General features: G+C 36.3%; 3 protein-coding genes across 3 annotated transcripts in view; 1 reads left to right on the top strand and 2 right to left on the bottom strand.

The window, feature by feature from the left end:
- Window positions 1-1,414: 1,414 nt before the first annotated feature.
- LOC127971616 (peptidyl-prolyl cis-trans isomerase D-like) lies at window positions 1,415-6,318 on the top strand. The gene is made up of 10 exons (XM_052574757.1): window positions 1,415-1,586; window positions 2,235-2,375; window positions 2,664-2,770; window positions 3,170-3,358; window positions 3,730-3,852; window positions 4,144-4,250; window positions 4,549-4,693; window positions 4,993-5,079; window positions 5,719-5,761; window positions 5,867-6,318. Exons 1-10 carry the CDS (start codon window positions 1,502-1,504, stop codon window positions 5,953-5,955), a joined length of 1,116 nt encoding a protein of 371 aa, XP_052430717.1. The 5' UTR covers window positions 1,415-1,501; the 3' UTR covers window positions 5,956-6,318.
- Window positions 6,319-6,353: 35 nt separating this feature from the next.
- Window positions 6,354-14,392, bottom strand: LOC127971615 (electron transfer flavoprotein-ubiquinone oxidoreductase, mitochondrial). Its single transcript, XM_052574756.1, has 13 exons — window positions 14,197-14,392; window positions 13,474-13,620; window positions 12,412-12,641; window positions 12,101-12,182; window positions 11,405-11,523; window positions 11,164-11,241; window positions 10,690-10,836; window positions 10,368-10,508; window positions 8,727-8,870; window positions 8,475-8,643; window positions 8,148-8,330; window positions 7,048-7,269; window positions 6,354-6,892 (listed from the first exon to the last, which is right to left on the bottom strand). The coding sequence occupies exons 1-13, from the start codon at window positions 14,225-14,227 to the stop codon at window positions 6,729-6,731; spliced, it is 1,857 nt and encodes a 618-aa protein (XP_052430716.1). The 5' UTR covers window positions 14,228-14,392; the 3' UTR covers window positions 6,354-6,728.
- A 5,767-nt stretch (window positions 14,393-20,159) lies between these two features.
- Window positions 20,160-24,895, bottom strand: part of LOC127971051 (relaxin receptor 1-like) — a 42,139-nt gene continuing 37,403 nt past the window's right edge. The window contains exons 16-18 of the mRNA XM_052573813.1: window positions 23,579-23,989; window positions 22,142-22,360; window positions 20,160-21,121 (exon numbers count right to left, since the gene is read on the bottom strand). Coding sequence (XP_052429773.1) covers window positions 20,820-21,121; window positions 22,142-22,360; window positions 23,579-23,989 — 932 coding nt within the window. The 3' untranslated portion in view covers window positions 20,160-20,819. The remainder of the gene's footprint in view (window positions 21,122-22,141; window positions 22,361-23,578; window positions 23,990-24,895) is intronic.

Here is a 24,895-nt window from a genome sequence, read left to right as displayed (position 1 = left end):
TGTGGCGCTGGGCTGGCGGCCATCTTGTGCTGTGGTGCTGGGTTGGCGGCCATGCCACGCAGTGGCGCTGGGTTGGCGGCCATTTTGTACCGCAGCACAGGGCTGGCGGCCATCTGGTTCGACGGTGCTGGCTCGGCCGATCTGCGTCTCCCTTCTCCTCTCGGGACATACTGGGGAAATGGCAGCCCCCAACCGAATCCCGGGTCGACGGGAGCCCACAGTGGAGATCGCTGCCGGACCTCCTCTCGACCGCTTGCTCCGGAGCGACTTCCCCTGGTCCCCCGGAACACCACTAGGCGAGAGCCCTCAAAACCATCTTTCTCCCGCTTGCTGGCTGAGGAGGAAATGGCAGCAGACATACCGCTGGATCCTTGTTGATGGAGTCCTTCTGTGACGGTTGGGTTTAGGAAAAACACAAGGAGAGGGTAGGATCCAATTGCAAGGTATGGGTTTAATAAACAGAAAGGTAAATACAAAATAAACAGTCTTGAGAGACAAACAAAACAAAACAAAACAAAACAAAAGAGGAAACCGGATGAGACGGAATGAATAAACTCGGAGGAACGAGAAGGCAGGGGTAAGTCTCGGGAGACGAGAACATAGACACATAGGGTAAGGACTCCATGAAGACAACAGAGAAGGACAGCTATGAATAGGGAGACTAATGACAAAGGATTGTCAGCACCTGTGCGATTTAATTGGAGTGCAATAACTGTGAAGACTGTGAGGAATTAAAGTGCCTATGGTGAAGTGCCTAAGGTGAAGTGAGCTCACTAGGGAACACCCAAGAAAACAGAGACTGACAGCGTGACAGAAACATACTGGATCCTGGTGACTGCAGTGACCCTCTGATCTGGACACAGACTGGATCTTTGTGGCTACTGTGACCTCAGAATAAGAGAGAAATAGACAAATATTAGCGTAGATGCCATTCTTCTAATGATGTAGCAAAGGGTCTCAGTAATAATAAAATTATGTTGACATGCTTGTGAAAGGAAATATGAGCACAATAAGTAACACAGGTATATTTGTAGCGATAGACATCAAAACATTGTATGGGTCAAAATGATCGATTTTTCTTTTATGCCAAAAATCACTATGATATTAAGTAAAGATCATGTTCCATGAAGACATTTAGTAAATGTCCTACCGCAATTATATCAAAATGTAATTTTTTAATAGAGACACATTGCTAAGAACTTGTTGTATCTCGGCAAGATATTTTCCTATCCCTATTTTCCTATTCAGCTTTCAGATGATGTATAAATTTCAATTAAAAAATAAAACTAAAAACCGATCCTTATGACACGCATACAGTAGTAAGTACCGTATATTTCAAAGTCCAAGTAGGGCTCGCACTGAACTAGACTCCAGAGCAGTAGAGGGCGCTACACGCTCACTTATGCTTCAGTTACAACTTTACTAGTGCTTTCCTTTCATAGAATATTCCAGTGACCCGTCTATTCAGACTAGAACCATTTCCTTATCAAAATCAAAGAAAATGTCAAACCCAACACCTGAAGCCAAGCCTGGAAACGCAGACAACCCTCGGGTATTCTTTGACGTAGATATCGGTGGCGAAAGAGGTCAGAATCTTTTATTTTTCTTTAGAAAGAAGCCGAATGACCGCATGCTGCTGTGTTCTGCCGCATGCCTGGAACTGCAGAGAAGAAAGAGACAGAAATAGATGCACTGAACTCAACCACAGATACAACTGTTTAGAAAATCAGTGTAAATCTGGTATTAAGTGGATGGTGTACTGTTTACGCATTGTGCAGTAAATGTTTATGTCTCCTTCAAATTGTGTTAAAATAGTATTAAATATGCATACTTTAAGATTGAAATTATATAACTTACGGTAGTTTACTTTATTATAGATGAGTGTACATAGGGGTGGGTTTTTTTTTTTTTTACATGAGAAATATTACATGTGTTGCTTCATTTCATGTTCCAGCAATATTCAAAAATACAAATTACGAAAAGGCAATAAATAAGAGAAACGGTGACTGCACATTTCTGACCTTCTGATACAGTAACTCCTTTGAAAATTAAACAGTAGACTTGAAGTTCTCAATATGGTCAGAATGGCATATCAAATGTACAAAAAAAGGACATAGGGATTGAAATAAAATGTGAAAGTATAACATCAGTAAAAATATGTAATATCTCATGCATAAGTAAAGATCAATGAAACAGTCTGATGATTAATTCCTGCTGTTTTTATCTCTTTGCAGTTGGCCGTATAGTGTTCGAGCTCTTTGCTGATGTGGTCCCTAAGACAGCAGAGAATTTCCGTGCTCTTTGTACCGGCGAGAAAGGGATCGGCAAAAGCACCGGAAAACCACTGCACTTCAAGGGCTGTCCATTCCACCGCAGTGAGTGTCCTGACCTCCCGTTTACATGGAGACGCATGTAATGATCTAATGCGCAGGGTTCACACAATCGTGGAAAAACCTGGACAAATCAGGCATTGGTTTCTAGGATTTCTAGGCCTGGATATTTAAGGGGAATTACTAAATGCTCGCTTTCCCGCTTTAATGCCAAGCTCATAATTTCAAACTATAACAATTGGCACATGATATACAACTGGAAATCCCCTCTCTAGAAAACAGTTTATTAAATTTCATTCGGTAATGATTTGTATGTATTTTTGTACCCCTCAGTCATCAAGAAATTTATGATCCAGGGTGGAGACTTTTCTAATCAGAATGGAACCGGAGGAGAGAGCATCTATGGGGACAAGTTTGAGGATGAAAACTTTTACTACAAGGTAGCACAGAGTGGCTTCGTTAATAAAGACTATTTCACCCAAAAATAAGATCACATTTTGCTCCACTCCTGTGACATGCGATATATCGCCCATCCCTAGATTCTGGTCACACCACCCCTCCCCAACATATGTCAACCCTTGTTTAATGCACATATTCCCTGACAAACTGTCCATTTATTTAGTGAAGTTTTCCTTTAATTAATCAAAGCCATCAGTCTGTGTAATCGCTATGATATTAAATAAACCAAATACAGCACTTGATCTATCTTCCTGAGGCATCCACTAATTTTCTGGTGTGTGCTCTGAGGATAAAATGAGACGCAGATAAAGCTTTGGTGTTTCTTGTCCAATGATTGTGCTTTAGTAATCCGGTGGTCTTTCGCTCTGGTTTCCCCCCAGCATGACCGAGAGGGGCTGCTCAGCATGGCGAACGCCGGCCCCAACACCAATGGCTCACAGTTCTTCATAACCACGGTTCCCACACCGCACCTGGATGACAAACATGTCGTCTTCGGCCAGGTGCTGAAGGGAATGGGGGTGGTGAAGATGCTGGAGGGGATGGAAACAACGGACGACAATCCTGTGAAGGTGACCATGTTAAAAACACGCAAACATCTTTGACTTCTTAAATGCATCATGGCATTGTGACACATGCTTTCATGGTCAGAACTATAAAGTGTCAAGAGATCTTAACTGGATCCGAAAGACAGCTATTTCTGAGATCTTTCTTTCACAGTCATTTAGTCACCCTAATCAAGATTTAATCACCTGCAAATTTAGTCTGTCGCATGTTCTGCACAGTTGAACTAGCTAAGTGTGATGAATGAATGTTTTGAAAGTAGGCATTGTGTGTGACCATTTTTCCCTCCAGTAAGGAAATGAAGTATTTTCTTTATTCGAGTGAGCAACAGAATGTTTAGATTGATTGTAATCATCATCTCTCTCTCTCTCTCTCTCAGCCCTGCATTATTGCTGAATGTGGAGAACATAAGGAAGGTGATAACTGGGGCATCGCACCTAATGACGGCTCAGGAGACACATACCCAGACTTCCCCGAGGACTCTGACGTGGACTTTAAAGATGTCATTATATTTCTTCATCTTCACTTGCATATACTCTATACTATATATATCACCTGCTTTATAAAATCCAGAATCACTTGAACTCAGAAACTCTTTTTGAATGTATGCACTAGAAAGGGAAAAGGAACGCCTAAGCTTTCTAAGGATACTTGTATTATGGCAGTGGTTTTGGAGTCTGCCACAATATGTAACATATTACAATGTATTATATACAGTTATAGCTGAGATGTGATTTACATGCTAAGAAAAAAGAAAAAACCTTCAATACTTTATTCCAAATTCTCTTTCTAGACCAACAAAGTCTTGTCTGTGGCAGAGGATGTGAAAAACATCGGGAATAACTTCTTCAAGGCTCAGAACTGGCAGTCGGCCATCAAGAAATATTCAAAAGCTCTCAGGTGAACACTTGTCTAGTCTGCCATTAAGCCCCATTATTGCATTACGCTTGCACCGTGACATTAAGGAGACAGCTTTTCACACTTGATTTCGATTTGTCAAACATTTTTAACCATGTTGTTATAGCTGAGGTTTCTTTCCTCAAAATGCCTTATGTCATGATGACATTTCCTTAAGCACCTGTTTGACATGCAAGATTTCTAACTGTGTAATCTAAAGGGAGCATTGTCGGACAACACTGTGACTACAACATGTCTGTATGCATCACTATAACCCAGCAAAGGTTGTTTTGGTCCACAGGTATCTAGAGACTTGTGGAAACACCTTGGAAGATGATAGTGCCCAAAAAAAGCTGGAGCCCACGGCCCTGAGCTGCATTCTCAACACGGCCGCCTGCAAACTCAAACTCAGTCTCTGGCAGGAAGCTATTGAGAGCTGTGATGAGGTAACATGGGACCTTCTGACATTGAGCCCACTGAATGGTGTCCAGTTGCATCTGGGTTACAGGATATAAGAAGCAAAGGGCCTTGGTGTTTTATAATGACGTACCTCAGCTTTTCACCGCTCTTGAAATAACCTTGTCACGGCCGCTAATGTTTATAGATCACCAGACACACTCTCTCTATTTAAGGAACAGTTTTAATGGATTCAGAGTTCTTGAAATGGCCTGTAAAAGTTTATTTTCTCCTCGCTTCTCCTTGTTTCATGTATTATAACTTTTTTTTTTTTCTTTTCTTTTTTCAGGCCCTGGAGATTAACCAGACAAACACTAAAGCGTTGTTCAGGAGAGCTCAGGCCTGGCAGGGACTTAAAGAATTCAACAAGGCCATGGTACCAACACTACATGGACAGAAATACACATTCTTCCAACTCTAAATCAGTGGTTCGCAAACGTTTTCGGTCGAACGAACAGAGCAGCCCACCTCAGTGACCTCAGATATCTGAGAACTACCAAAACTGTTGCTCACAGTTTGTGCACACACTGTAGCTAATCAGCCTAAAGACAACCGATCATTCAACATTTTTAGTTCAGCCACAAATAGAGCTTTACTTTTGTCAGAGAGAATCAATCTAATTACTGAATGTAGAACAAAGACAGATATTAAAGCAACACTATATAAATTTTGGCACTCTAGTGCTTAATAGACCAACTACACACATCCCACGGAAGAACATTGTAACCAAGTTTATGTCTATGGCGATTCACGCAGATATGTGTTACTCCTCAGCGGAAAAAACAATCACTTCTTATAAATGTACCATAGTGATTTGGGATAAGACAAAAAGGTGGTTTGGTAGATGAATTTATGATGTACTCATACATTTCGAAAAATTTTAACACTGAAAAGGTTAAATAGAGTTGCTTTAAAAGTTTAAATGAATCAGTCTTACAAAGAAAAGAAAATTGCTCCAATTTACATGACTGTTTATTTCTAAAGAGCACTCATCTATTGTGTTTTTAAACTGCAGATTGATCTGAAGAAAGCACAGGAGATTGCACCAGATGACAAAGGTTAAACAGCGCTTTACAAATTCTGAATTTGGTTTAAAATATATTTTATGATTTGTTAATATATATATTTATATATATTTAAAATTTTCCTTTCTCTGGTTTCAGCGATTGGAAATGAAATGCTGAAAGTGAAGCAGCAAGTGAAGGAAGAGAAAGAGAAAGAAAAGAAGATTTATGCCAAAATGTTTGCGTAACAGAAACTGACCTCACTCCACACCGACCTACCTGCACTTGTGTCTTAGTATTTTAGTCTAACGCTGGGGAAAGAAGGCCTTGGAGTCTTTCATTTGGGATAAATATGAAATTTCCAGTTCGGAAGGAGATTTCATTTTGTCTGCGTAGTTACAAAACGATTTGTCTATGAGTGAATTAAAAAAGTTTTTGCATTTTTAGTAAGCTGATCTAAAGATGTCTTGTATTGATTACGGTTCAAGAAAGAACAGGAAGATCACATTGTTTGTTTGTGGGTTCATTTATCAAATGTTGGCTTTTCTTTTGATGAAATGAGATTCAGTCCTGTCAGTTGTGTGAAATAAAACAATTGATCTTTTCAGGGATTTTTGTGTTTGTAGTTCTATAAAACATACCGACAGAATGGAATAATTAATTTATTTCTACCAGTTACAGTTACCTACTTTGACAATATATACAAAACTGTCAATTTACAGCTAACCGTATCACGTCCATTGGTTAGTCCAACATGATCCTTCATCTTTTGACATTCCTTTGATGGACATTACATATACAATTATTTCAAATGTTACAATTTGATCAAACCTGAAATATGCAAAGCCACTTTATGTAGTTACACTTCAAGCTCACATCACACACGGTCTGAGGACTTTCTGCTCCTTAGGCACATCAGAAGGACTCTAAAGTCTTTAAAAGTTTTAGCCCTGAAAGTTAAGTAAAACGATTCTGAACTTGTGCGATGTGCCCAATAATAAAAACGATATGTATTACTGAATCACAAGCCATTGTAGGCTGGTCCTCCACTGCCCTCGGGCACAACCCAGTTGATGTTCTGGCTGGGGTCTTTGATATCACACGTCTTACAGTGGACGCAGTTCTGTGCGTTGATCTGTAATCTCATGCCATCGCTCGTCTCCAGAGGAACATACTCGTATACACCTGTGGGACAGCAGGGAAAAAAATGTCTAAACACTGGCAGCTTGTTCATCAGATGTTTTCATCAGCCTCAACATGTCAAGCTCATTGATCTTGTATTATCAGGTGTCTCTATCCCTAAATGCAGCAGAAACACTGAGAGAGCATTAGTTACATACCAGCAGGACAGAACCTCTGCTCCGGGCCATCGTAAATGGCAAGGTTTTGGGCCACGGGAACACTATCATCTTTCAGCGTCAGATGGGGTGGCTGGTCATGCTCATGATTGGTCCCACTCAAGGCTACAGATGACAACAGATCAAAGCTGATCTTCCCATCAGGCTTCGGATACTCGATGGGTGTACAGTCTTTAGCCGGCTTCAGCTGAGCAGAGTCTAGACCTACAGTAAATTCATTTGTTTACAATAAAATTATTTATAAAAAAAATTAATTGCAACAGATGGCAGATGTCCACTTCTTTAGTGAACTGAGTGGTAGCCTTGCATAGCAACGTATCTGACTATTAGCATGCAGTCTGGCCCAAACCGAAGCTAATTCTGTGCAAGAACTGCCTGCTCAGGCAGGAAGGGGCCCTCTGGCTAACCAAAGTTATGAGAATAAATAAATACATAACATAATGGAAACTGGTAGGTTTAGCGATCAGGGGGTGGAGCCAGGTAGGCTTAGGTATATGTAAGGTGGGAGGAGTTGGATCTGTATCTAACCACACCCCCTAAGGACCAACCTGAAAATAACAAGTATTTATGCTATATAAACCCATGTTGCTTTGGGCATTTCAAATCTTTTGGAAGGTAATGGCTAAATTTATTTTTACACTCATTCACTTAGGATTTGGCAGTATTTCATTTATTTCAAAGTTCTAATTCCATATACTTCTAGTTCTTTTTCAGGATTAATAAATGTATTTCTAAGTAGTAGTTTTTAACAAGACCACTTTCCCAGCAGATAAAAACGTGTACTCCCAGAAACAAAAACAAAACAAACTATATGAAACTGATTTCACCCAGCATTTTCCATCTATAGAAGTATCCTAAAAGTCTAAAATTGACTCATAAATGGACATTAATAAGACATTAACTCCACTCTTCAAAGTATGCCCGTTTCCTGTGCTCAATACATATACATATATAAAGCAAATGCAAATACACTGCACTGACTTTATAGCTCAGAAATTGCATCTACTTGCAAAGTTAGATTCAAATGAAAAGCTTTTGTTATAACCAAGCAAACATTTTATAATGCGTTACTTTGTTCTTACCAATATGCTTCAGAGTCCATGGTTCTTTTCCTCTAAAGATCCAGTAGAATATTCCAGTGTACACCATCCCTCCGTAGAGACCAAAATAGTTATGGAACGATGGTCTGATGTTCCTCACAGAATACAACTCCTTCCAGATCCAGGATTTTTTAAAAGCCTCTTCGTATTCAGGAATATAAAGACCTAACAGAGGAGGGAAAACAACACAAAAACATACACCGTTTAGGATACCTGGACACCTTATATTTATTCTAACATTCTTAGACTATGTTTACTACCCTGTAAGTTGCACCTCAGCTAATTTGCAAAGATGTCTGGGTTGGCTACCTGCTGTTTCTGACTGCAGATTCTCATCTGTGATTTTGCTGAAGGCATTCTCGGCTGCCAGCATGCCACTCTTCATGGCTGTGTGTGTGCCTTTGATCTTGGGCACGTTCATGAAGCCAGGACTGCACCCTATCAGCATGCCACCTGGGAACGTCAGTTTAGGAATCGACTGGAGGGGAGATCATGAATGAGAGAAGTTCATCAAGAGAAAACAGAGGAATATATACTGAGAATTTCATGTTGCTGACATGCCTGGAAACCTCCTTCGTTGAGGGCTCTGGCTCCATATGCTATCCTGTTGCCACCCTCCAGGGTTGACATTATAGACGGGTGATGCTTCCAACGCTGGAATTCCCTGAATGGGCTCAGATAGGGATTCGTGTAGTCTAAACCTACCTGAGGAGACATACACAAACATATCTGCAGTTCAGCAGAACAGAATAACTGCACTGAATGTTTGCAAAGCTCTGCCCTCCTTGCTTACTGTAATCTGCTACGATGAGCTGAGAAGGACTTTAATACCATAGTATTCGGCCCAAATACCGTACTGATCAAAAGACTGAGGTAGGGAACTTTTTTTGGTCCCACTTTATATTAGGTGGCCTTAACTACTATTTACTTACACAATAAATAAATACAATGTACTTATTGTGTTCATATTGTATTGTAAAACACTTTTGCTGCTATTGAGGTGGGATAGGGGTAAGGTTAGGGAGAGGGTTGGAGGTATGGGTAAGTTTAAGGGTGGGTTAAGGTGTAAAGTATGGGTCAACAGTGTAATTATAAATGTAATTACAGAAATTAAATACAGATGTAATTACATGTAGTTTTTTTTAAAATATAAGTACAATGTAAAAACATGTATGTACACAATAAGTACATTGTACTAAATTATTAATTAAAATGTAAGTACATAGTAGTTAAGGCCACTTAATATAAAGTTTTTCAACTTATTACATTTTATTTCTATGATGGCAAAGCTGAATTTGCAGCATCATTACTCCAGTCTTCAGTGTCACATGACCATTTAGAAATCTTTCTTTGTTGTTGTTTTGGTGCTTAAAAAACATTTTTATTATTATTAATGCTAAAAACAGTTGTGCTACTTAATATTTTTGTGGAAACCTTGAGACATTTTTTTAGGATTCTATGATGAATATAAAGATATTTAAAATAGAAGTCTTTTGTAACACTATAATTATGTTCCTGTCATCTTTGCTGTATTAATTCTGAATTTTGTTATTTTTTTAATAAATAAAAATCTTACTGACCCCAGACTTCTGAACATTTGTGTATTCTCACACGGTGTCTCTCAAAACTGCAATACCTCTGCTAACAGCTCAGCAAGCAAATTAAATGCATTTAAGGAACAAACAATTCAGAGCAATCATGAGATTTGATTTAGTTTTGTCAATCAAACGCTGCACTGTATCTCCAGACACCTGTGACCAATCAGTCTGAGTACCGTCCTGGGCCATGACGACATTGGATAATAGCCCGTCATCACTGCCGAACTCCTCAAGATGTCTGGAATTGAGACTATTTTCTATGAATCACAAGCAATCCGTGAAATGCCTCTTAAAAGTGATTGGGAGAAAAAAGTCATTTTGATATGCTACATCATCAGCAGGATGAGCGAATGTCCTCATGGCAGACCCTGACCAGAAACAACTTCAAAAAGTTGAAAGCCTTTTCACACATCGTTTTAGCTCATGAAAGAATATGATGAACGAGGTCAATCGTATCTATATAGATCAAAGCATCCTGACAAAGACATCAATCCAGAACATTCTGCTTTAAGATTAAGTTTTCAAAGACGAAGTTTGCAAATCCATTGAAACCCTGTCTTCAATCAGAGTTCGACCCAGAAGGTTCAGAAATAAGATGACTTACAACAAATCCCAGGGCTACCAATGGTTCTCCCTCATTGAGGTGGTACAGGAAGGAGCCTCCGTACGTGTTCCTGTTTAGAGGCCAGCCAACTGAGTGCTCCGTCCGTCCTGGGCGCCACTTCTTCTCATCAATAACCCAAAGCTAAAAGAAAGCAGTGTTTTGTTTTGTATTCATCAGTTCATAAAAATCGCATCAAGCTTTTAAATGAAAGCGGTGACTCCAAACGTGAAAATGAACTAGCTTATTTCACTTCAAACGATGTCACTGAAGAAAATATTTATGTAAGTTTAAAGCATCATCGAAGCATAGAGGGATTTCGTACCTCTTTAAGACCGATAGCATACGTCTGCGGTTCACAGTTCTCCCTGAGATTGAACTGCTTGTAGAGCTGCTTGGCCAAGTGTCCGTGACAGCCTTCACCAAACATAGTGACCTTAGCGTGGAGCTCCATGCCTCTCTCAAAGACATCCTGGAGGAGGTCAACAGAGCATGAAATGTTGTGGTAATAGTGCATAAATATGCCATCTGCATAGCTGAATCACTTTACCCACAGTTAGCCTTTTATTTTGTCTCACTGCAATCTTTAGCTGTAATTAATTTGGCCTTGATGTGAGCATTCAGCAGACCACTTTAGACTAATAATTATTCTTAAGTATAAAAATAATAATTAAAAAAAAAAAATATATATATATATATATATATATATATATTATCACGTAAAAGGTGTTTTTAAAGTTGTATTTGTATTTAGGGTATTTGCATGTTCTGTACTGGAAGGTATATTGACATAAAAAACCTTTGGAGAGCCGTCTTTAGCAATGCCAACATCATTGGTTGCAATTCCCTTTACACTGCCATCCTCATGAAACAGCACCTGTGTTTATATATATGTATAAAAAAAAAACATGAAATAAATTATTGGTAAAAGACAGGTTAACAAGAGTTTGTCAACTGTAAAGTGTAATTTTAATAAGTAAAGCACATCAATCATCATCAAACAAACTACAAGTAGATTGACATAAGGAAGTCATCCTGACCTCAGCTGCTGCGTAGCCTGGATAAAGCTCGACTCCCAGCTCCTCCGCCTGCTCCCCAAGCCAGCGTACAAAATGCCCCAGACGAACTAGGTAGTTTCCATGGTTATTCATCGGAAGTCCTGTGTTCACAAATTGCATTTAATTGCATCCTTGTGACAGAACCGGTCTTAAAAATCTTCAAAAGCTTGTATGGTGAAATATTATGTGCACTTCAAGTCAGATGCATTTACATTTAACTGTGTCTCAGATGCAAACAGCTGAAACTCTGTTTACAAAAGTGTGACCCAATTGGCCCATATAATTAACCCATCACGTCTTCATGAGGTTTCACTATCATTGGCTCTCCACGGGGTGTCATTTTATTGTTTGTAGCACATTTGTTATGATGTATAAAAGTTTGGTATCTTCAATAAATTCTTCTCCCCACAAGAACTTTGGTCAAGCATACTTATTTTATGTATTAGAGTATTATGTATTATTTGATCAATCTAGTAAATTTGTGAGTCACCCAGATAGCTGCTCATCCAAATACAGCAAAACTGACAATAGTTTATAAAACCATTGAGGACAATGTAGCAAGTAGACAATTTATTCATTTATTTTTTTTATTCGTTTTTTTTTTTTTACATTATGTAACTCAAATTGTGAAGCTTTATAACTCTCTAAAATGGGCCTTATGCAATAGCAATAGCCTACCTGGTAATATTGGAACAGGAATGCGGTATTTTTCTGTCAAAATGGAAAACTTGTCCTCTGTAACTGGAGTGTTCAGTGGAGCCTGTTAGACATGGATCAAAATCAGTGTCATGGCCATTGTTGGTCCAAGTGTCAACACAATCAGGAAAAGCTCATCGATAACATGACTGTAAATCAGAATGGCAACATATTTCCCATTATTATTTTTTTATTTATTTTGCATTTCAATTAGGAATATAGTATTTTGATAAGTCTGTGTTGTGTTAATAGATCCTAAGTGGGCTACAGTGTGCATGTGTGTTTGCTCGTACCCCTCTCTCCTTCCAGTCTGGAATAAGCTCACTGAGTGCAGTGGGCTCTAGACAGGCTCCAGATAACGTGTGAGCTCCGATCTGAGACGCCTTCTCCACCACACAAACCCGCAGCTCCTTCTCATGCTGATTGGCCAGCTGCTTCAGCCGGATGGCTGCTGACAGGCCAGCTGGACCTCCACCAACAATGACAACGTCTGCCTCATCAGCGAAGCGCTCCATTTCCACCCCTGAACACATGAAAACAGACAATCACAGTAACTTCTTTTTGATACAAAAATCACTGAGTGCCATTAAATGCAAAATCTAATTGTGGGTTTTGTCTAGAAATACAATGATAATCAGAAGACAAGATTCATAAAAATGTCAACTCGGCTACCAATGGCTGATAAAATGGGCATTATTACAGAGATATATAGCAGCTAATTTATTCATATTAAATATAAATGAGTGGCAAATCTCAACCAGCAAACTAATGATTTTCAGTGACAGGCTATATTCAGTCAGGCTATCTTTCAGATAAGTAAAGTCTTGAAAAGCAAATGTTTTACAGTACAATGTTGAGCAACAACTTTATAATACTATTTACAACAACAACAACAACAACAAAAAGTCAATTTAAAACATCTACAATACAATATTTGTAAAGCACATTTAAAAAATAAATAAATGAAACTACAAGAAATTGAGAAATCAAACAAAAGAAGTGAAAACACACACACACAAAACAATTAAAAAAATTATCAAACCAGTGGCTAACAAAAAAATATATGTGTAATTTATAATATTTACTATGTAATACATACATTACAATATAAACTATATATAAAGGAGTAATAATATCATGCCACATATCACATACACATGGACAATTATTTATTATTTATATACTATACACACAAATACACACACACATTCTCTTGTAAATTATCAGGTCTTGCTGTAAATAAAACCAAGAATCTGAAATTCCTTCTGTCTTATGACTCCTATCCAACCAAAATGTGTTCGCGCTCACCTCTTAAGAGGATAAAGTGATGAGGTAACATGCAGCACAGAACTGACCTTCCCATCGCGGGTCCTTGTCTCTGGGGTACACTGTGTAATGTGTGGTAATTCGTGGCACAGTGGACGAGGAACTCCGTGTGGAGTACAACTGAGGAGTGACATGCTCCGCTTGAATCGCCTTCAGTGCACCTACACACCTCCGTGCTGCAAAAACACCAATAAAAGACAAAACATTCAGGTCACAGACGAAACACAGACAAGACCATTCTCATGTTACATATAAACTTCATATCTGATTAACAAACGGTTTAGTATAACAAACTGTGTAAAGATACAGTCTATTGTGCATGTAAGTATATCAATAAAGTTGATCCAAAATAGAACTAAATGGATCAACTTAAAGCTGTTACAAAATCCTCCCTTAAGTAACAGGCCAACTAATGTACTTAAAAGAAGCAGTACTAGTTTGCTTACAAAAAAATCCGTTTCCTGTTTATATTTAACGCAGAAACACGTTCTTCTTGTTCATCTCTCAGACACAAGGACACATAAATTACATCCTGACCGATATCCGAGTGACCTTTACCCTACTTTCCCTGTGACTGCTGCTAGTTAGACGGATAAACCTACAGATAAACACATGATTCGTGCCATGTACCGTGTAAACATTGTTAATAACAACTTAATAGGACAGTATATATGCTCTCAGGTTTGTAGAATCAAATGTTTACAACGTTTGGTTAGCCTTCTGGCTACACATTAGTGAAAGTGTGACAGTACCTCGGAGGGAATATCTACAGGCTGGAAACATCTGTGAGCTGAATGTGCGGCTGGGACTCTGGTCAAGTGCTTCCCGTGGTTTTCCAGGTTGAGTGTGGACAAACAAACACCACTCCTCGTTTACTCTGTTACAAAATAAGTGTCATAACAAACTCAGCGCGTCTGCGTCTGCGGCGCAGCTCAGGATGACGTCACAAAAACGCGCCGAAAACTGCAAATGACTGCTGATCATAAACTCATTTGGATAAGAGTTATCCGTTGTTCATGATATGAAGGGTCATGCAGTCTTTATCAGGTGTTCAAGAGAAGGGTAGGTAACGTTATCTGTCATTCAGTTTAGCTGTCAGGATAATATTTAATTTCGCCTGTAGGGGACGCTCTGCAGTCTGGGATTAGAGACAGTGTACATAAATAGCCAATTGCTAAAATAAATGTAAATAATAATAATAATAATAACAATAAATAATAGTGGTTATGGTAAACATGTACATGTATGCAAAATGACTTACAGAAGAAGAGTGTCTGAAACTGTGGAGAGGAAAAATGCAGAATGTATTTCTTTTTTGATTTATTGATTGATTGATTGATTGATTGATTGATATTGAGTGTGTATGTGTATTGGTTAACAGTGTGGGGTGATTTTGTACTCATGGAAAAGGTCTCAGCAGTTCAGGTGTAGGTTTTGGAGAACGATTTTTTGTTTCATCTTTCAAAAATAAACCAAATAATACGTTTCCCCCCTTTGTTAAAATGCCAATAATGCAAATATTCCTAAAAGGTACAGGCAAATTTACAATCACAAAAAAAGTCAATTTATTTGATCCACACAAAGGAACAATTAACATCGAGACCAAATCGACGTCTTAAACGACAAAGGATGAGTGGACTTCCTTTTCTTTTGATTCAACTTGAAATTTAGATTTTTGATCTTAAAATGTTATTTTCATTGTTAGAAAAATTTTAAAAGATTGAATTTTTATTTGAAGAAAAAGGATACACATCCCAAATAGTTTCCGAATTATGATATTGGGTTTTTGTTTAGTAAGAGAAACTCCGTTCACCAAAAGCTGAGGAAGACAAGGAGTAGTGCTGTCAAACAATTAGTCACATCCAAAATAAAAGTTTCTGTAAAATGTACATGTATTCATATGTGTACATTTATATTAATATAACTGATATTATATATAAATATATTTAATATATAAATGTAACATATTTTTCTTAAATATATACATGCATGTGTGTGTGTTTGTATATACATACTAAATATACACAGTACACACACACATATATTATGCAAACAAAAGTTTTATTTCAGATGTTATTAATCACAATTAATCATTTGACAGCATTAACGAAGGGTAAAATTATTTTGAGAAGAGCTACAAGACATCTGAATTATGGACTGTGGGATAGCTTTGATGATGTTATACTGTTTTCTTTCTAATCAATTAAAATAGGAACAAAAAGATTCAAAAGACATAACTCCGGTATTATCTAATATTTTCATCACATACCATATTACTTTTTCCAAAACTTTAAATATCGAAGAAGCCAATTAAAAAAAGAAAGAAAGAAAAATGTAACACTTGCTGTATTCTTTTTGTATTCTATCTGTTTTCTTTTTATTCATTACACAATTAATAAAAGCGAAAAAGTCCTCTAACACTAGCTTGCTATATATTTTTTCTATCCGTTTTCTTTTTATTTAGTATATAATAAAACAAGTGTTATTTGTACTGCGTTAAGCTAACTGAAACTTGTTATAGCACTAGCTCTTTTTTTATTTAGATTTTTTGTAAGTCACTTTGGATAAAAGCGTCTGCTAAATGACTAAATGTAATGTAAAATTAAGCAGTTAATCATATACACTGACTGGAATGATGAATATTTTCAGTGAATATAAGTTTCTGAAAGAACTTTCTTGACAGATTGCATAAGATTCACCTATAATTATGGCAAGCTGTCAGTCAGGGAAGCTCTTATTCCACTTTACTTCATGTGCAGTAGGGTCACCTAATTTATCTGCCTGTCTCCATGCCGACACAGGCTTCATACATGGTCAAGACATTTCCAATCCAGGTCAGTCACAGTGTGTGAGTCTGACTGACCTATTTATAGGCCTATTTCTGATTAGGGTCCAATTTCTCTGTGTTTTAGTGTGTGCATCTGGATTGATCTGGCTTGCATTTTCAGTCAGACATGGTTGGGTCTGCCAAACCAGGCCTGTTTCTGAGATGACTTTCTGGACTTAAAGTAGTGGTCTTTAACCACTAGCTATTTTTTAAGTGCTTGTGAAATTGACTGTTATATTTTTTGCAACAGTCTGTGTTGTGTAGTTGTTCACTTTACTCTTTTCCACCTCATTAAATTCTACATGGTGATAGAAACATGATAGATCCTATCATCACAGCATGTTATCAGTCCCACGAGATACAAATAATTAGGGAAAAGTTAAGAAAAATATATTCATAGGGGCTATTGGTGATGTGTGGCTGATTATGGGGCATTTGTGAGTTTTAATTACTAGAAACAAAACATTAATGATCAGTGAATAGCACAGAATGCATGTAGGAGAAATATATTAACGTATTGAAAATAGAGATACCATCATATCCATAAGAGTGATTACTTATAATCTCATACTTCTTCACACCTACCGCACAGAACATTCTCCCACATGTGAATCATTTGGGAACTTCACCTAAATTTAGTGACACATGTGTGTCTGGTGTGAAGAAATATAACAACACCTTCTGAAATAGTGAGCTGTTAAACATTGCATTCAAACATTGGAATAACAAAAACATATTTTTGAAAAAATTGATTTATTTTTTATCTTTACATTAATAAAATGAAAGGTAATATCTGAAAATGTCATGTCACATAGAAACATGAAAAAATCCTCTTCTTTCGGTGAGCTGACAGTGTCAGAAAACCTTTTTTTATGATCACAGTTGTAAATGATAACCTTCCACATGTATGAGAGGAGAGCTGTGAAAGTGTCACTTATGGTGTTTTATTAATAATTAGTTGACAGCTTTTTTTAAATGGGTCCCTAATGTGGAACATAAAAGCCTTGCATGCTCAGAGGTCATTATATCAATTAAGTAGTCGTTATATCTGGGCGAATCTCACAAAAACACGTCAAGTCAGATTTCACCCCGAAATAAAAAATTATATATTCTGATATAATATTGCAAAAAGATAAGCATGCACTACTAGTCAAACGTTTTTGAACGGTACGTTTTTGAAATGTGTTTTTTTTCTATTAGCATCAGTATTTAAAACTTTTTTTTTTTCAGGATTCTTTGATGAATAGAAAGATCAGCATTTATCTGAAATAAAAAAGCTTTTGTAACATTACACACTACATATTCAAAAGCTAGGAGTCAGTATATTTTATTTGATTTATGATAATAAACACATTTATAATATCACAAAAGATTTCTATTTCAGATAAATGCTGTTCTTCTGAACTTTCTATTCATCAAAGAAATATAAAAAATATATATACTCAGCGGTTTTCAACATAGTAATAATAATAATCATAATAATAATAATAATAATAATAATATTTTTTTAGCAGGAAATCATAATATTATTGTATAGTAATGATGCTAACTATTCAGCTTTAAAATCACAAGAATAAGTTACATTCTAAAATGTATAAAAAAAAAGATAACAGGATCAAATAAATGCAGGCTTGGTGAGCAGAAGATAGCAGAAGATTTTTTTTTTTTTTTTAGAAAACTTAAAAAATCTCATTGTTCAAAAACTTTTGACTGGTAGTGTATTTTAAGACCATAAACGGACCTTAAAGACCTTTTTTTTTTTTTTTTTTTTTTAATTGTAGCATTGTTTGCATGACAATAAAGCAATTTTTTTTTTAGCTAAATGTTCTAAATTATGGTTACTATATAACAAACTTCAGTCTTTATATATTTTAATAATTTGTAATCATTTTGTTTATATCATTCTCAATCAAAGACGATACTTGTTAATATCTCATTACTTTGATGCTGTATAAATCTGCACAATTAAATGTATTTGTAACTATCATGAATATGCTTCACTATTCCGATTACATTTTATTCCAAATTACAGTGCTGTGAATGACATTTGTTTGCATTATAGTGATTAAAACTGGGGTAGAAAATGTCATCAAAATAACGGTCACTGTGCAAAATGTTTGAAAGGTCATAAATATGGTTAAATAGGGTTGAATTTTCCTGAAATTAAATTTCATAAAATATATAATTTCATGAAAATTAAACCATATTTCTATTTAAGTTTTAGGTTTTTAAAAGAGGTATTAATATTATTATTATGAAAGCGTGTTATAGACTGAATTTGCTCATGCTCACGGACATGTGCGAGATTCATCCCACCATATATTTACATCTTTTACTCCCTGAAAGAAGATACTGTTGTGCGTGCAGGCAGACAGTTTCAGAAAAAACATTAAAATCAAATCATTTATGAATGGGTTTCTATTTGTACTGTGAGTTATTTCCATAAAAACTGTATGCTAAATATAGTCCTTCTGATGATTCAAGAATAAAAACAATTGGACATTTTGAAACAATTAACATGACTGACAGATATCTCTATTTAAACCAACGGCATATACCTCCTGCCGTCACACCTTACAGTATTATAAATGATATTTCTCATGGAAACCGAAGAGCTCCTACAACATCTGTTAAAATCCTGAAACTCCAAACTAGTTTGGCTAGATAAAAATAATTCTATACAATATATATGTACATTTTGTACAAAATGCAGCAGGTATTAACATGCTAAACACATTTTCATTTGGACAAGAAACACATCTTAAACACTAGCTGCACACCAACACTGAATAGACAAGATGTCAATCAATACAACAAACAGGGGCAAATGTCTAATGTGTAACACAGAACGATGGTAGAACACTAAGTAAACACTTTTATTATTTAACCATATCTATGTTTTCTCTGTCATTTCAGACCGTGTGGATGAGTCCCTTCTTGTAAACAAACTGATTAAGCCTTATCAATACAGTACAATCGAATGAATTGTGCTGTTATGTCCCTGTTGAAAAGGTCACTAGCCTACTGTTGTCTTTTGGATGCTGGTGCACTGATGCCCCTAGCAGGCTTCTTAAAATGAAGATTCTGTCATCATTTAGTCAATCTCATGTGAATGATCCAGAGGTTTTATCCAAGACACTATACCTGTATCCTATTTGGAGCTTAGCTTAGTGGATTAGTGTTATTTTAGTATCAATGAGATACAAGAATATTTCTAGTATACTAGTTGACATTTTAGTTAATTCATGATTGGGTTTTTAATTTATTTCATTAATTTATTTAGGTGTGTTTCTTTTAGCAGATGCTTTTATCCAAAGAGACTTAAAAATGAGGACAATGGAAGCAATCAAAAACTACAAAAGAGCAATGATATATAAGTGCTATAACAAGTCTCAGTTATAGCTTAACCCAGTGCATGTGTGACTTAAATATAATAAATAAATAAAAACATAGAATAGAAAAAGAATAGAGCAAGCTAGTGTTAGAGGTCTTTTTTGCTATATATATATATATATATATATATATATATATATATATATATATATATATATATATATATATATATATATATATATATATATATATATATATATATATATATATTATTTTTTTTCTATGTATATGTACAATTATAGTCATTTCTATATAATTTGTAAAAAATAATTGGTATGGTTGTGTAAAATTAGAGTAATTTATACATATTTTTTATATAATTTATATATATATATATTTATATATTTTATATATATATATATATATATATATATATATATATATATATATATATATATATATATATATATATATATATATATAATCTCATATTTTGAATTAGCTTTTAATTTACTACAATTTTAGTAATTCTATTGAGTTTGTCATTTTATTAGTTTTCCTTTTTTCACATATATATGAATTTTAATTATTTATTTTTTTTAGTTATTTAAGTATATCAAGTTTAGTATACCAGATTTAATAAAGTAAAGGAATATGTGAAAATGGACAGTATTTAAAATCAGTTCATGTTTTTGCTACATAATTCAGTTAACATTTATCTTATTTCAAGTAACAAAAATGGCTTCCATTAAGTTAACTACAATAACTGTTTTAGCCCCCACTGACTTTCACTGTACAAAAACAGAAGAAAGATTCTTAAAAAAAAAAAAAATTGTATTCTGAGTTTCAAACCACATGAGGGTGGAACCAAATGATGACAGACTTGTCATTTTTGACAATCCTCTTAATCAACAGCCTGGTACAAGCTCTTTCTCTTTTCCCTTGGTAAACCACATAGACCAGCACAAATCAGCACAAACCAGCAGGTCTTTTCAGTAGGACTCTGTGTCGTTGTTTTTGTGCCGTTCTCGTGATATCATCCCGAACAAACACACGCTCATGATGGCAAACAGTGCATCATTATTATCCCTGCTCTGAGTGAGGACATGCATGTAAACATCCACAAACATACAAACCAACTGTATGTCCTTTCAGAATGAGTCCATGGCTGTGAGGCATGACGTGATGCTGATGGCAGGACTCCACCAGACCCCCTCATGTCCCGTTCGACCCCTCCACGGGCAGCAACTGGGTGGTGTTAGACATTTCAGACGGATGCGCCAGGTAGTCCGGTGTGCAGAGGGTTTGGCTGTTCTCTTGCAGAGGCCACATTTCCTGCCACGTAAAGGAAGGCAGATGAGCCGGGTGGCTGCTGAGGAGGGGTCTCCGCTGTCTGTAGTTGGACCACACCTGCAGCAGTGTCTCTTTGAAGGGCCGCGTGGTCAGCGTGTACAAGATGGGGTTGAGAGCGCTGTTGATCGGGAGAATAAAGATGACGACCCATGAGCTGATGGTTCCTAAAGAGGGTTCATTCGAGAAGAATAATGGGGGGAAAATTATGCATTGAGAGTTGATACCACTTCTCATTTTTTGCTGATTGCTTTTCTATGAAAAATCATTTTCTCAACTGCCCATTAATTATCTCTAGAAATATCATCATTCAAATAGAGGTTCGGAACGAAAAGTACAATCTTTCAGTGAAGTGTCCTAGAAAATATAGCTTGGGTTCAGCGATCATAATGAAGGACAGTGTCATTTTCCCAGCCACTTTCGGAATATTACGCGGATGGAAGGAGCACAGCTCATTCCAAAAATACAATTCTTTCATTGTTTACACTCAAGTTGTTCAAAACCGGTATGACTTTCTTTCTTTAGTGCCACACAAAAGTTTATTTTTTTATTTTTTTATTAAAGTAGCCCACATGATTTGTGCACTATAATTTAAGCCTAGTCTTCTAAAGTCAAGTCAAATTTGTTCAGTGAATCAGTTTGCGAAATCTGACTCGATCCAGTTCTAGAACGTAGCTGCTCACTGGAGGGAAGGATCATCAGTAAATGACAACCTTCAGAGTTTCTCATGCAGAGCTGTTAGTCGTAACTTCAGATGACTTGGAATATAGCCATAGTAACTGCAGTTTTATGCCATTTTTAAAGCTTTAAAACTCTAGCCCTTATTCATTGCAATAATATGCAAACAAATGATCGGTACATTACTCAAAATGTCTCTTTTTGCGTTCCACTGAAGAAACAATGCATACAGGTCTGTAAAAACACAAGGGAGAGAACTAACTGTACAGTAGATATTGAGAGCATTTGAATCTTTCTAGCTATAATTAGAAGTAAAACTTTAGCATGTTCTTCATATTGTATTCACATTTAGATGACATTAACCCTTTCACTCTTACAGACACTGAAGGAAAAGAGAATGATGGATTACTGTAGCTGATAAAAATGCTGCTTCATGCAGCTCAATATCAGACTCATCCTTGAAGAAACGAATGGCCCTGAAGAGTTTAAAAGTCCTGTGCAGCACTTACCAGGGATTTCGACCTCCATCAGTGAAAGAATCTTGAGAATGAAAATGGGAATCCAGCAGAGCGAATCGGTGATGACAATGGAGAAGAAGCGTTTGGCAATGGTCAGCTCTTTCTTAATGTGGTTGCTGTATTTTGTCGTCTGCGTTCCTGTTCTCTGGATATTGTAAAACATGCTTCCATAAGACAATAAGATGATGAGGAAGGCCACCAGATTGAGACCTATTTGGAAACAGGATATGTTTTTGACATCATTTATAACAATGAAAAGCATTCATCAATGTAAAGGATGACTTCAAGACAAAACATAAGCACCACAACATTACACTTTAAACACCTCGCAGGTCAAGAAAGATTAAGTTATTGTCTCGCTGGAAACCACCACATATTTTTTCAGTCTTAATAACGCCAGTGACCTTAGTCCTCTTTTCCAATCTAAACTTAGACCTCAGGCTGTGACCTCTATCACACAAACAAATTGAGCACTCACAGAGAAAACAGTTTCATACCCAGGAATAAAAGAGCTCAAAAATAACTCTTACGGCTGTAAGAACAGGAAAGTTAGCATAAAAAGTATACTTTTGAAGGGGGAATTATGATTCCTCAAGTGTGTTAAAAAGCTTTAACTGAGTGCAACATTGACACTTTTTCAACGCTCTCTGTGGATTTTTTCTATTGATTTTCTCCATAGGGAATCAAAACAGACTTAAACCAAACCAATCAGCTCTGAGAAGAATGGCAACATTACTGAAAGAAGGATAAAAGGTACATAATATATATATATATATATATATATATATATATATATATATATATATATATATATATATATATATATATATATATATATATATATATATATATATATATATTTTTTTTTTTTTCTTTTCTGTTCTATTAAACTTTCTAGGCATCACACAATCCTGAAAAGTGTATAAAACATAAGCAGCATAACTGTTTTAAACACTGGTAATGAAATGTTTTTTGAGCACTGAGACAGAATATTAGAATGATTTCTGAAAGATCGTGCTACACTGAAGACTGGAGTGATGGCTGCTGAAAATCCAGCTTTGCCATCCCAGAAATAAACCACATTTACTATATATTTCATAGATTTAACATTTGCAGCCTTGCTGAACATGAGGATACATTTTTCCATAAAAATTTATATATTTCAAAATATAAATATATCAGACTATAACATAAAAGACAATTGAGGGTTTATGAGAATGGTTTTGAAATGTTGAAATGACTCTATAAAAGCATATACCATTACTTCAGAGCTTATGGTCGGTCTGTAATAAATGATTTACACCGAATCATTAAAAATATATCTCTCTATAGAGAAAATGACTGGGATTTTTAAGGCCAGAACTCGACTGTTGTGCACTATCATCTAATAGGACGTCTTTTGAACACAATTAAAGGATTCTCACATACCCAGAAAGATCACAATGGAGTAGATCTGTGCTCCGAGAGTCTCTGGCTGCTCAGAATGCAAAGGGAAACACACTCCATTGGTTCCGTAGAAGTTTCTGAAAACTCCTTTACAGGCGAGAGGCAGGAAAGCAATAACAAAGCCCAAGATCCAGATGACCACCAAAATGGTAACAGTGCGTCTGCGGCCGGGGGTCAGGTATCGGAATGGGTAGACGATGCAGATGTATTTCTCCAGGGTGAGGTAGGTGAGAAGCAGAACTGACACCTCGGTTGAGAGCATGGCTAGGGATCCGATCACTTGACAGGGTACACTATCCATCCAGGCCTGAGCGTGACGATTATACTCGCCCCGAAACTTCAGGTCATATGAGCCTATCATGAAGAGGTAGACTCCCATCAGACCGTCTGCACCTGTTTAACAGAGAAAGAGCTTGTAAGCTGGACAGATGCATGTAGATGAGTTTAGCACATGATTTGTAGAAGTTACATGAGATAAATATGTGATAGTTATTTTAAATGTAGCTTTAAATAGTTAGTACTGTTTTAATGTTGTCAATAGACTGTAACAACAGAACTAAGTTTGAGTTTAGTTGAATGATCTCTTACACTGCATCATTTCTTAAAACTTAACATATTTTCAACCCTAACTTATGGTCCTTGCACAGTGAGAAAAATTTTCATATGCGTTTTTTTTTTTCATATTTGTCATCCTTTCCTATCAAAATGCTTGCTGTGAATGTAAAAACAAAACTCAACCTGGTACAATTTTTTTTTATTACGGATGAAAATCTCGGAAGCAGTGTTTATGCAACATGAGGTCGTATTTATTTTTTAACGTGAAAATTTCAGATGACAATTTCAGAGTTGGTGTGCAAAGACCTTTACTCTAACTGCGGTTGCACTTTATTTTACAGTACGTGTACTAACATGTTCTAATAGTGTACTTACAGTGTATTTATCTAAGAAAGTTCTGGTAATACAAGGTAATTATTACCTAGTTATTACATAGTTATTGTAATTACTATAATAAGTACATAGTATGTACATGAGGAACAGGACTTTAAAATAAAGTGCTACCCTAACTGCTGTGCCTGTAGATTCAATCTAATAGATGATAATATACTGATAGTACCTAAAAATTTTGAGATGTATTACTTGCGTTCCTGAAGTTGTTAGAACTTCCAAAATGTAGGAAAATTTACACAATGTATAATAAAAAACTCTTGATGAAAACTGAAGCAGGCTGAAAATCAAAAAGGCTATATTACCAGTCTGCCACTTTCCACGTCTGACCCATTTCCCCCCTCCAGGTGCCTT

This window comes from Carassius gibelio, chromosome B14 (genome assembly GCF_023724105.1).
Source record: "Carassius gibelio isolate Cgi1373 ecotype wild population from Czech Republic chromosome B14, carGib1.2-hapl.c, whole genome shotgun sequence".
NCBI classification, from domain to species: Eukaryota; Metazoa; Chordata; class Actinopteri; order Cypriniformes; family Cyprinidae; genus Carassius; species Carassius gibelio.
This window is presented reverse-complemented; position numbering and strand designations above follow the sequence as displayed.